At 37.1% G+C, this 12,690-nt stretch overlaps 1 protein-coding gene across 1 annotated transcript in view; it reads right to left on the bottom strand.

Moving 5' to 3' along the window:
• Positions 1–12,690, bottom strand: part of FAM227B (family with sequence similarity 227 member B) — a 335,873-nt gene that overhangs the window by 289,023 nt on the left and 34,160 nt on the right. The window contains exons 6-7 of the mRNA XM_072623913.1: positions 5,284–5,319; positions 3,767–3,871 (exon numbers count right to left, since the gene is read on the bottom strand). Of these exons, the coding sequence (XP_072480014.1) occupies positions 3,767–3,871; positions 5,284–5,319 (141 nt within the window). The remainder of the gene's footprint in view (positions 1–3,766; positions 3,872–5,283; positions 5,320–12,690) is intronic.

The raw sequence follows: 12,690 nt of genomic DNA, 5'->3' as shown, positions 1-12,690 counted from the left end.
CCATGCGAGATGGCTCTGGAGCAGAAGTGAGGCTGGTGACCCGCACAGCCCTCCCTCACTGAAAACAAAGTCAAGTGTAAGTCGTGTCATCGTTTCTCTGATGGCAACGAAGGATGAACGCAATATCATCATTCTATTGTAGGACCCTGATGTTTTTGAAATTCTTTGCATTCATTTTCCAGATTAGTTCTTTTCACAGTGTTTACATGAAACGCTCTTTCAGGTGTGCTTTTGATTTTTCGCTATTTTTTTTCGTATTATCATTGAACTTCTTATCCTAATTCCCCCATCCTTTTCATCCTTTTGTCAGAGGGTCCACTGTTCTGTATAGTTTCTCAGGTTCTGTTCTAAGATTCCTGTTTCTTCCTTTAGTTCTTATTGTAGGATTAATCTCTTCTGCTTCATTGTTTCAGGTGCTTGCACAGTTCCTTGGTCTTTTCACTGACAGGAATACATTTTCCCCCTTACGCAGTCTAAAGCCTGAACTCTTCTGTCCTCCCCCACCCACTTTGAAAAGGAGAGGATCATAGTAAGTTGTATCATTCTTCAATTCAGAGATAGCCTATTAGACAAAGTACTGGGGCTTATGTCAGGAGAAGACTGAGACACTCCTCAGCTTGTGAACCAGGGGAGGTCACTATACCTCAGTTTTCTCAACTATAAAATGGTGATAATAAGAATACTTACCTCTCAGAGTTATTGTGGGGATCAAATGGGATAATATTTGTTAAGTGCTGAGCATAATGCCTGGTACTTAGTTGGCACTAAATAAATGTCCGTTTCCTTCCTTTATTAAGAAAGTACTTAATAAAGCACTGAGGAATTACACTAAACTTTAGTATTAGTATAAAATTGAAGCAATCTTTACCAGTTACTAAAACACCATAACTGGAATCAGCTTCCATATTGGGTCTGTCAAAATCTCTAAGCACTACTGCAAACTCCAGTTCCCAGAGGCTCCTCTTTGTCCCTTTGCCTGGAACATAACTCTGTGACTTTATCGTCTTGTGATGATAAATCAGAACTACTTGATGTCAGGTTAGACGAACTGTTAGGACAGTTTTTCACTTCATTAAAAAGGGTTTTATCTTCATCAAACCACTTTACCTCTCTAGTTCTCAATTTCATCATCTATAAAATGAGGGGGTTGGACTAGGGGACCTCTAAGGTCCCCTCCAGCTCCAAATCCCCTGTCATTGGTCCTGTGGAAACCTGTGAATATCATTTCCCAAAGTAACCATTCTCGTAAAACCTGCCCTTCACATCTTTAAATCTACTGAGGCAGCATCATTCTCTGCCACTGGAGGAAAGTGCTGATAAATCTGAACTCATGTGCTGATAATGTACCATGTACGCATCCTTTATTTCGTTGGCTATGTTGCTAAGAGCTTTCTACCTGCATGTTATGGGCAGCACTTACATTTGAAGCTGTTTCTTTGGCTTGTGTAATATGTAGAGTTATGTATCCAAGTTGCTTAGCACCATTATAAAGGTTCAATTTGGTTCGGTAAGAGGTATCACTGGAGGGCTTCGTTGTCAACTCCACATACTTGGTAATATCAAAGCATTACCTTAGAGCCAGCCCCAACCACCACCCACCCCAGACTACAGAACAGAAGGCACCACTCTGCAACATAAGCAGAGATATCTTTACAATCTGATTTCCCAGATTCCAACTATGAAACTTAAATTTATGACAAAGTCATGATGGTGCATATGATACAATGCACTTTCAATATTTTCAAAAAAATTCCAAATATTTGACAAATTTGTTGTCATTACAAACACATATGTGTACATTTATATATATACATATACATATGTGTACGTGTACGTGCATGGAGTAATTCCTTGCTGTGTATGCCAGGGGCCCTGGATATTGAGGGAAACATAGCATGAATGGAGCACACTTGTGTTCAGGGCTTTCTACTTCCGTTTTCTGCTTCTCCCTGTAGAAATCCCAGGAGGCAAGTTGAATGACACATTATGACTTTCTTTAAAAAAATTCTAAATAATCCATTTTTAACACAGGATTCAATCAGGCTCCAAAGTGATGTCTGCTCAAGTTCCCATGACAGGTTGTGGACAGAGTGCTGGACTTGGAGTCAGAGAAACCTGGTTCAAATGTACGTGTGATACATACTAGCATCTGTTCTGGCAGCATCTTCATCTGTAAAAGACAGATACACCTGCAGGGCTCACCTCACAGAGTCACTGAGACACTCAAATGAGACAATGTAAGAAAGTGCTTTGCGGACCTGGAAGAATCATTATCCTGCTTTTCTCAGAGCAGACTTATACCAAATGTGGTTGTGTGGATTTAAAACAACCCTGTTACACCCACAACTTGTATTAGACATAAAGGGGAAAAAAATTATCAGGAGACAAGCAGAACTTCATCATGATGGTACTGTGCTGTTGTAAAGAACTATTCTGGGCAAATCTTACCATCAAACAAGGCAGGGTAATCAGGGAAATCATACTAAGGGGTACAAAGGAAATAAGAGTGCTGTCCTCCTGGGCTCCTGGACCATAAAGAGGTTGTAAAAAGGATTATTGTCTGAACCCATTCTCTCATCTGAAGCAGCAACTGAAGAAGTTAAAGAGAAGCTGGTGGGGTACAGGAGGGTGAGCTGAGGGTGGTTCCATCACCCTCGCCCACATTCTAGGGAGCTGAGCACAGTCTTCAAGATGCTGGGTAACTTCGTTGCGTTCAATTCCTGCCTCCATGACTGCCCCAGATCAATGCTGGCCTGACGGCCCCCGAAAATGAGCTTCTTACTCTCTAACTTCTTTGAGGTATCTCAGATATCATTTGTTAAGTCATTCTTTCAACATATTACTGACTCCAGTAACGATAACAATAACTTGAATGTCATATCACTCTACAGATTGCAACGCCATTCACAAATATTCTCATTTTATATTAAAAACAACCTTGAGAGGTAGGGTCTATTATGATCTCCATTTTACAGATGAGGAATCTGAGGCAGACAGAGGTAAAGTGGCTTGCCCAGGGTCACACAATAGCAGTGACAGAGGTCAGATTTGAATTTAGACCTGTCTGACTGCAGACCCTGTGCTCTACCCCTGGGCCACCTACCTGCCTATTCTAAAGAAATACCTCAAGTTCTGGAAAATGTGGCTCATTTTATTTCCTCATGCTCCTCTTCAAAGAACATTTGTCAATAAGCCAAATTTTCGATGCAAACTTATACATGTAGATTTTGAATGTTAGTTGTGAAAATCTTTCATTCATTCTATGCATGTGACCTTTCTACACTTTGTTTTTACTGTTTAGTCTAACAGGCTAAATTTGGAATATACTATTCAAAAGTTGAACAGATAACCATTTAAGGAAAAGTCTTTCCTCATACCAACATGTAACATTCAAACACACAATACATTTTTATGCTCTGAAAAAAACAGAAGCCTACCATAGAATTATGTCCTACATACTTTTCTAACACCAGCCCTACACCCAATTTAAAAAAAAATTCTCTTACAAGAAACTGCAGAATATTTCTGACATTATTTTAAATAACTTACACTGTCACATCACACAACTCTAGGCCATTAGTTCTGCTTCCTTTTTCAGCAGGCAGTAAGTACCAGGCCTTATGCCTTATGCAGCACTGATTTTAAATAACTAATTCATGTTTAATTTTACATTTAGTATGCTTTAAAATGTTAAAAAAAAACCTCATATCATTAGATAATGTTATCCCAGACCACTCTTTGTCAAAGCAAAATAATGATTACTTACATCAAGCTTCTGGGCTTTTAAAACATAAAGAAAAATTTCAGAAGCTGTCAAATGTCTGGGTAGTTTTGACTTCATGTTTACTCTGAAACCTAAGAAGTTACAATTCTGAAAAGAAGTGGGAAAAATCATAGAACGATAATTATTTGACTTTTCTTATTTTTATGGCATATTTTCATAAGATATTATTAAAATGTATGACTTTAAGGCTTTAACATAATCTTTTAAAAATTTCTATCAACCAGTTAATTCATAAACATCTAGCAAGCGTTTACTATGCGCCCAGCAATGAGACATTAACTTAAACCCTCCACACACCTCATGAGGTTCTGCTTTGCTGAAGACTGAAGCACTTGGTATATTCAAATACCAAGAGAATAAGATATTTGGGTACTAAGTTCGAGAAATGTACCCAAATGTTCAAGATATAACCCAGAGTCTGGTAGGAAATGGCCCAGGAAAGAATATTGTAATGTCCACAATTGTCTTCATCTCATTCTTTCCTGGGTGCCTGCTGGTACCAGCTCCACCTTCTCTCCCAGGTCTTAGCTGTCATGGCAATTTCTATCACCTAGCTAGAATTTTTTCTAGAGTCTATTTTTTTAAGAAACCAAGAGAAAAGAGAATAAAGTCTAAAAGTCTGACTTGGTACAGTTTACTGAACAATGAAGCCCAGTTAATTTTCCTGCCGTGAACTAGTCTGAAAAGCTATAAGGGCCCCAGTGCTCCCTTTGAACATTATTGCTACCCCCTGTAGTATCTTCTTCTTTCTGTCTCTTTTTACCCAAAGGAGATGGAAAAAAAAAAACCCTGTTAATTACATCACCATTTCTGATTCAAGAAAGAAAAAAAATTAAACTCCCTTAGGGACATGTTGACATACACAGTAGAATAAATTTCTAGGAAACTTATAAATGTATTCCATCTTTTTCCATCCAGTACAGCTAAAAGAAGGATGCTCCTATTTCAGTCTTATAGCCAATCCTATCACGCTGAAGGTGGAGAATCAGGGTTATAAGCCAATAAAGCAGATACCCAGCACAATTCAGGATAAGAAAGCAATGATGATAGACTACTGGATACAGACACATCTGGTGGAGCTAAAAATGTCCTTTCTCTTTTAAGTTTTTAAAATAATTCAAGAATATGGAGTATTTTCATCATTATTAATAAAAATGACTATTTCCAGAACTGAAAATTCCAGTAACTTATAACATTACCATAGATGAAAATGTTTTTATGGACACTAACTCAGTTACTTAAAATGCTACCAAAGTATATGATATATTTTTAAATTAAAGACAATATTTAACTATAAAAGTACTAGAGACCAATTTAAAACACTCTATATCAAGGACTAAAAATAAAAACTCAAGTTAAGTGGAAGAAATATCTCATGTTAAAATTTAAGTTAAAACAACTAGGATTCAATATATAAATTCATATTATTTCAAATATTCTTTAACACAGTATATGGGTTTAATCTAAAATGTGTTCTGCAGAAAAGAATTTTTAAATACCTCTACAGTCTTCTCTCCAGTTGTAGCATACGGATACTGAAAAAAAGTTTGAAAAAAAGAACTTCATATAAAAACTCCCATTTGCCCTTAAGTTTTATCTTTCCTTTTTGGATTATCAACATAAATGGCTATATGGGTTAGTTTTAATGTTCACAAATATTGGCTCCAACTAACTGACTAAGGGTTTTTTATGAAACTAGACTATTTACATGTAAGTTATTTTACTATTCTAGAGATAATCTATTTTATACATGTATATGTGCTTATAGGCTATAACTGCTACACTTGTTATAATCATTCCAACAACAAACTTGCCAAATTAACTACTCTTTTCAATGTTGACTTTTTTCAAGCAGGACCCATTAGAATTTCCCCAAATTCAGTCTACCCTCTATCCACCTCCTTCCTTCTCTCTTTTCATTTTCTAATTTTTTTTTAGAGAGCTTACATTATACATATGGTTCAAATACCAGTTAAATGTGTTTTGATTTTAAATCTTGATCATTGGTCTTTATTTCCAACATGTTCAGATGATCTCATACTTTCTGTCATACTGGCTGCCATTTGAGAGTAGGTAGTTTCACCTAAGTTAACTATTCTGGGCCAGTTATGCTCATAATGAATCATACGTTTTGTTAGAGGCAACATAGAATTATTGTGGAATAGAATATTAAATAGTCGGTTTGTGAATATTTAGGGAAGTAGTAGCCAACCCACTAATACTCAATCTACTTCCCAAAACTATAATTCATTCCAAAAGACCACCATCATCTTTTTAAAAGGGTTACTATTCAATCAGAAGATGTAGCAATTAGAATTTTAATAGGTATTTGACAAAGTCTCCTACAAGAAACTCTGGGATAAAATGGAGAAATGTGAGCAGAATGATGGGACGCTTTGGTGATTCGTAGTTGGTTTAATGATCACTCCAAATGAATACTGATTAATAAACTGATTTAAACCAAGTAAAAGTAAAGGGGTAGAAGTGGGGAGGGGGGAATGTTTTAGGGGTATGCCACAGGGTTACTCTGTCTTTGGCTGTGAGTTGTTCAATATTTTTAACAATTTAAATGAAATGGAAAAGGCATGATTATGAAAACTGGTAGGTTGGCTGGAAGGGATAGTTAATAGTCTGGATAACAGAATTATATTCAATAAAAATGAAAAACTCCTGAATTTAAACTTCACACAGACATACAGATACCTGAACATTTAGACACACAGACACAGTCAGACAGACAGACACACACACACACACACACACACACACACACTCCCCTTAGGCATCCAAGTATAGGAGAGATTTAGCTAGATAGTAGTTAATGTGAAAATAACATAGACTTAAGCAGACTGTAAGCAAAAAGTGGAATATTTTGGCATTTATCAAAGAAGCTAACAAAGTCTTAGGTTATATTAACAAAAATGTATCAACTCTCAGAACACATGGCATATCATGCTTGGTTTTCACCGTCATATGATATAATGGTTCTGGAAACCATTTCTTAGATAAAATGATTAAAGAAACTGGGGTTGTTTTCCCTGAAAAAGAATGATGTTATAGCAGGAAACTGGGATTTAGGAAATCTCGTTTATTTCTGTGTCTCCCTTGAGTTTACGATGTGACCTTGGGTAAGTCACTTCAATTCCTCCTGCTGGACCCTGGTTTCTCAATAATCTATAAAATCTAAGGTTGGGAGGTTTTTTGTTTTGGGGCCTGGATCTTTCTATCTCTCCCAGACTGGAAGCATAGAGGTATCTTGTGGGCCTCGTGTTAATGACGTGTACAGGGTTATATAGATGGTAAGTGTCTGAGGCAGAATTTGAACTCAGGATTTCCTAACAGCATGTCTAGTAGCCCCTCTCCAGAGCCCACTATATTGTAGCAGAACTTACTGTGAATACCCAAGAAAAACTGGGAAGAGAAATGAGAGAGATACAAGAAAAGCATGAAAAGCAGGTCAACACCTTGCTAAAGGAGACCCAAAAAAATGCTGAAGAAAATAACACCTTGAAAATTAGGCTAACTCAATTGGCAAAAGAGCTTCAAAAAGCCAATGAGGAGAAGCGTTAAGGCACAAGCTCAGTTTTCACGAAAACGGTCTTGGGTCAGGTAAAGGTGAGAACTTCTTGAAACCATCCAAGCTCTCATGAGACCCCCCCAGAGAACAGCTGGGGATTGAGGGAGTGAGACACGAGTTATCTTGTTTTCCACCTCTTCTCAGTGGAAACTTGCTTGTACCTTAACAGAGAAGAATGCTTTCAAAAGCAGAATTAGCCAAATGGAAAAGGAGGTTGAAAAGCTCACTGAAGAAAACAGTTCTTTCAAAATTAGAATGGAACAGATGGAGGCTAATGACTTTACGAGAAACCAAGAAATCACAAAACAAAACCAAAAGAATGAAAAAATGGAAGATAATGTGAAATATCTCATTGGAAAAAATCTGACCTGGAAAACAGATCCAGGAGAGACAATTTAAAAATTATGGGACCACCTGAAAGCCATGATCAAAAAAAGAACCTAGACATCATTGTTCATGAAATTATCAAGGAAAACTGCCCTGATATTCCACAACCAGAGGGCAAAATAAGTATTCAAGGAATCCACCAATCACCACCTGAAAGAGATCCAAAAAGAGAAACTCCTAGGAACATTCTGGCCAAATTCCAGAGTTCCCTGGTCAAGGAGAAAATATTGCAAGCAGCTAGAAAGAAGCAATTCAAGTATTGTAGAAATACAATCAGGATAACACAAGATCTAGCAGCTTCTACATTAAGGGATCAAAGGGCATGGAATATGATATTCCAGAAGTCAAAGGAACTAGGACTAAAACCAAGAATCACCTACCCATCAAAACTGAGTATAATACTTCAAGGGAAAAAAATGGTCTTTCAATGAAATAGAGGACTTTCAAGCATTCTTGATGAAAAGGCCAGAGATGAATAGAAAATCTGACTTTCAAACATAAGCATCAAGAGAATAATGAAAAGGTAAACAGGAAAGAGAAGTCATAAGGGGCTTACTAAAGTTGAACTGTTTACATTCTCACATGGAAAAATAATATTTGTAACTCTTGAGACTTTTCAGTATCTGGGTAGTTGGTGGGATTACATACATACACACACACATGCACACATGTGAACACACACAGAGACAGAGAGCACAGAGTGAATTGACTAGGATGGGGTCACGTCTTTAAAAAAATGAAATTAAGTAGTGAGAGAGAAATATATTGGGAGGAGAAAGGGAGAAATGGAATGGGGCAAATTATCTCATAAAAGAGGCAAGCAAAAGACTTTTTAGTGGAGGGAAAAAGAGGAGAAGTGAGAGAAAAACATGAAGTTTACTCTCATCACATTCCACTAAAGGAAGGAATAAAATGCACACTCATTTTGGTATGAAAACCTATCTTACAATACAGGAAAGTGGGGGAGAAGGGGATAAGCAGGGTGGGGGGGACGATGGAAGGGAGGGCATGGGGAGGAGGGAGCAATTAGAAGTCAACACTCTTGGGGAGGGACAGGATCCAAAGAGAGAATAGAAGCAATGGGGGGCAGGATAGGATGGAGGGAAATATAGTTAGTCTTACACAACACAACTATTATGGAAGTCATTTGCAAAACTACACAGATATGGCCTATATTGAATTTCTTGCCTTCCCAAAGGGAATGGGTGGGGAGGGAGGAATGAAGAGAAGTTGGAACTCAAAGTTTTAGGAACAACTGTCGAGTATTGTTCTTGCTACTAGGAAATAAGAAATACAGGTAATGGGGTATAGAAAGTTATCTGGCCCTACAGGACAAAAGAGAAGATGGGGACAAGGAAAGGGAGGGATGATAGAAGAGAGGGCAGATTGGTGATAGGGGCAATTAGAATGCTCAGTGTTTTGGGGTAGGGGTAGGGGACAGGTGGGGAGAGAATTTGGAACCCAAAATTTTATGAAAATGAATGTTAAAAGTTAAATAAATAAATTTAAAAAATAAAATAAAATAAAATCTTATTTAAAATTTTTGCATTTTAAAAAGAAAAAGAAAAAGAAAAGGAGTCAGCTAGCTGGCTCAGTAGATAGCTGGGCCTGAAGTCAGAAAGACTCACTTTCCTGAGTTCAAATCTAGCCTAAGACACTTACTAGCAGTGTGACTCTGGGCAAGTCACCCTGTTTGACTCAAATCCTCATCTATACAATGAGATGGAGAAAAAAATGGCAAACCACTCTAATATCTTTGCCTGGAAAACAACCTGAATGAATAGGACACAAATGAACAATGACGATTCAAGAAAAACACCAGAATATATAAATTGAAAGTGACCCTAAGGAAGGCGATCACAGTGAGAATATTAATTGAATTCAATTTCACAAACGTATTCAAACAACTGTCACATGCTTACTAGGCAGGTCGATGTTCCAGTAGAAGGAATGTTGTACTTGGAGTTCAGAAGCTGTTGTAATTCAGTTGTGTCCAATTCTTCATGACCCCATTTGGGGTTTTCTTGGCAGAGATACTGGAGAGGTTTGCCATTTCCTTCTCTAGCTTATTTTCTAGATAAGGAAACTGAGGCAAACAGGGTGAAGTGACTTGCTCAGGGTCATACAGCTAATAAAAATGTCTGAAGCCAGATTTAAATTCAGGAAAGCGGAGTCCTTCTGACTCCAGGGCCTGGCACTCTATCCACTGTGCCACCTGCCCAGAGTTCAGGAGAACTGAGTTCCAATCCTGACTAGGACACTTGTAAATGTGTGACCCTAGGGAAATCATTTAACTTCTGGCAGCCTCACTCATCCATCTGTAAAGTAGGGATAGCAGTACCTTAAAGCCTTGTGAGCATCAAGGTATTTAAAGCACTTTGAAAGTCTTAAAGCACTCTATAAATATTGACTACTATTGTTATTATATTTTAAGAGAAAGAGAATATGCTCAATTTTTATTTACCATGGAAAAATATAATGGCTTATACTCACATAGCATTGACAATGTAAAAGGTGCTTTCACATAACTTATCTCATTTGATCCTTATGACAATCCATTGAGTAAACTGATTGTTCCTTACTACCACAACTTTGACCAACTACCTGTCTGCAAACCCCTAATATCTGGCTTCTGTCCTCATCCATCTACTGATATGGTTCTCTCAAAAATCACTAAAATCTTCCTGATTCCCTAATCTCAGTGTATATTGTTTGATCTTTCTGTAGCATTGGACTCTTCTGATCATCCCATCATCTTTGAAAATATCTTCATTATATTGTTTTCTGTGACCCCAGATCAAGGTTCTTCTCCTCCTCCTTCTTCCTACTCACCTCTGGCTTCATTTTTGGCTCCTTTTATTCCTTCCTCCCTAAGATTCTTCCATTTTCCTCCTTCTCTCCTTTCCCTACACAATCATTCTTGATAAAATCATCTACTTCAATGGGTTCAACTATTATATCTGTATGACTCACCCCCAAATTTATATTGGTAGTTCCATCCTTTCCCTCGAATTTCAGATTCATATTAAATTAAAACAAATTTTAAAGAATTTATTTATTTTTAACCTTTTTTCCCTTTTAAATTTTGAGTTCAAATTTTTTTCCTTACCTCCAATTTCCTACCCCACTGACTGAGAAGGCAAGCAACATATCAATTATACATATGAAATCATGTAAAACTCCACATTAGTCATATTTCCAAAAAGGGAAGAAAACTAAAAAAAGTGAGAAAATTACACTTCTGTTTGCACTCAGAGTTCATCAGACCTCTCTCTAGAAACGGATAGCATTATTTCATCATGAATCCTTTGGAATTCTCTTGGATCACCCTACAATCAGAATGGCCAAGTCTTTCCCAGCTGATTATCATTCCAACGTTGCTGTTACTGTGCCCAGTTATCTCCAGTTTCTTCACTTCATTTTGCATCAGTTTATATAGGTTTGGTCATTTTTTTCTGAAATCACCCCCATCATTTCTTACAGCACAATAGTATTCCATCAAAATCATATGTTACAACTTGTTCAGCCATTGCCAAAATTGCTGAGCATTTCCTTGATTTCCAATAATTTGGCACCACATGAAGAGCTGCTTTAAATATTTTTGTACCTATCGATCCCTTTCCCTTTTCTTGATCTCTTTGAGAGACAGACTTACTGAGTCAAAAGGTATGCACAGTTATAGGCCTTTGGGTATAGCTCCAAATTGTTCTGAAGAATGGTTGGGCTAGTTCACTAGTCCACCAGCAGTTAATTAGTGTTCCTATTTTTCCTTCATTTCTCATTTCTGATAGGAGTGATGTGGTACCTAAGATTTTTTAATTTGCCTTTTTCTAATCAAAAGTGATGAAGAGCACTTTTACATGACTACAGATAACTTTGATGTCTTTTTCTGAAAACAATCTGTTTATATCTTTTGATCATTCGTCAATTGGGGAATGGTTTTTATTTTTATAAATTTGACTCTTCTACAGTGGGCATATATTTGAGAAATAAGGTCTTTATCAGATAAACTTGCTGTAAAAATGTGTTACTTCACTGTCTTAGTATAATGTAATTTCCCTGATATTTTTTTTAATGAGGTCTTTCTTTTTGCTTTTGCTTTGTTTGAGATCATGACTGCTACCCTTGCCTTTCTTAAAAAAAATTTAGCTGAAGTATATTGGATTTTGCTCCAGCCCTTTTATTTTAATTCTGTGTGTGTCTGTCTCAAGTGTGTCTCTTGTAAACAAGATACTGTTGGATTCTGATTTGTAATGCATTCTGCTATCTGCTTCTATTTTATGGGTGAACTCATCCCATCCATATTCACAGTTATGATTATTAACTGTGTTTTTCCCTCCATCTCATTTTCTTTCATTTCTTCTTCTGTCTCTCCTCAAAAGTCTATTTTACTTCTAACCACTGCCTCTATTAATCCACCCTCCCTTTTATCATCTTTCCCCTTCTCTTCTTATTTCCCTATTGGGTGTTATATTTCTACATACAATTGAGTTTGTATATGTTCTTCCTTCTTTGAACCAATTCCTATTAGAGTAAGGTTCAAGTATTGCCTGATACCCTCCCCTCCATTTTCTCCTCACTATAAAAGCTTTTCCTTGCACACTTCTTTTATGTGGGAAAAGTTTCTCCACAATACCTCTCCCTTCTCTCTTCTCCCAGTGTATCTCTCTTTCTTACCCCTCCATTTTTGGGAGATCATTCCAACATAATCAACTCCTACCCATGCCCTCTATGTAGATTCCTTCTAACTGTCTTCCTCCCACTTCCAGTTTCCACTTGCCTAATTCTAATTTTTAAGGGATTATTTTCTTCAGTAAGCTTTTATGCCACTTTTCCTGTTTGACCAGTTTTGCTTTTTAAGGAGCTCTTTTCTTCAGTGAATTTTTTGTGCCTCTTTTACCATTTGGCCTGTTCTGTTATTTTCTTCATATTTTGTGCCTCT

This window comes from Notamacropus eugenii, chromosome 7 (genome assembly GCF_028372415.1).
Source record: "Notamacropus eugenii isolate mMacEug1 chromosome 7, mMacEug1.pri_v2, whole genome shotgun sequence".
Taxonomy (NCBI): Eukaryota; Metazoa; Chordata; class Mammalia; order Diprotodontia; family Macropodidae; genus Notamacropus; species Notamacropus eugenii.
This window is presented reverse-complemented; position numbering and strand designations above follow the sequence as displayed.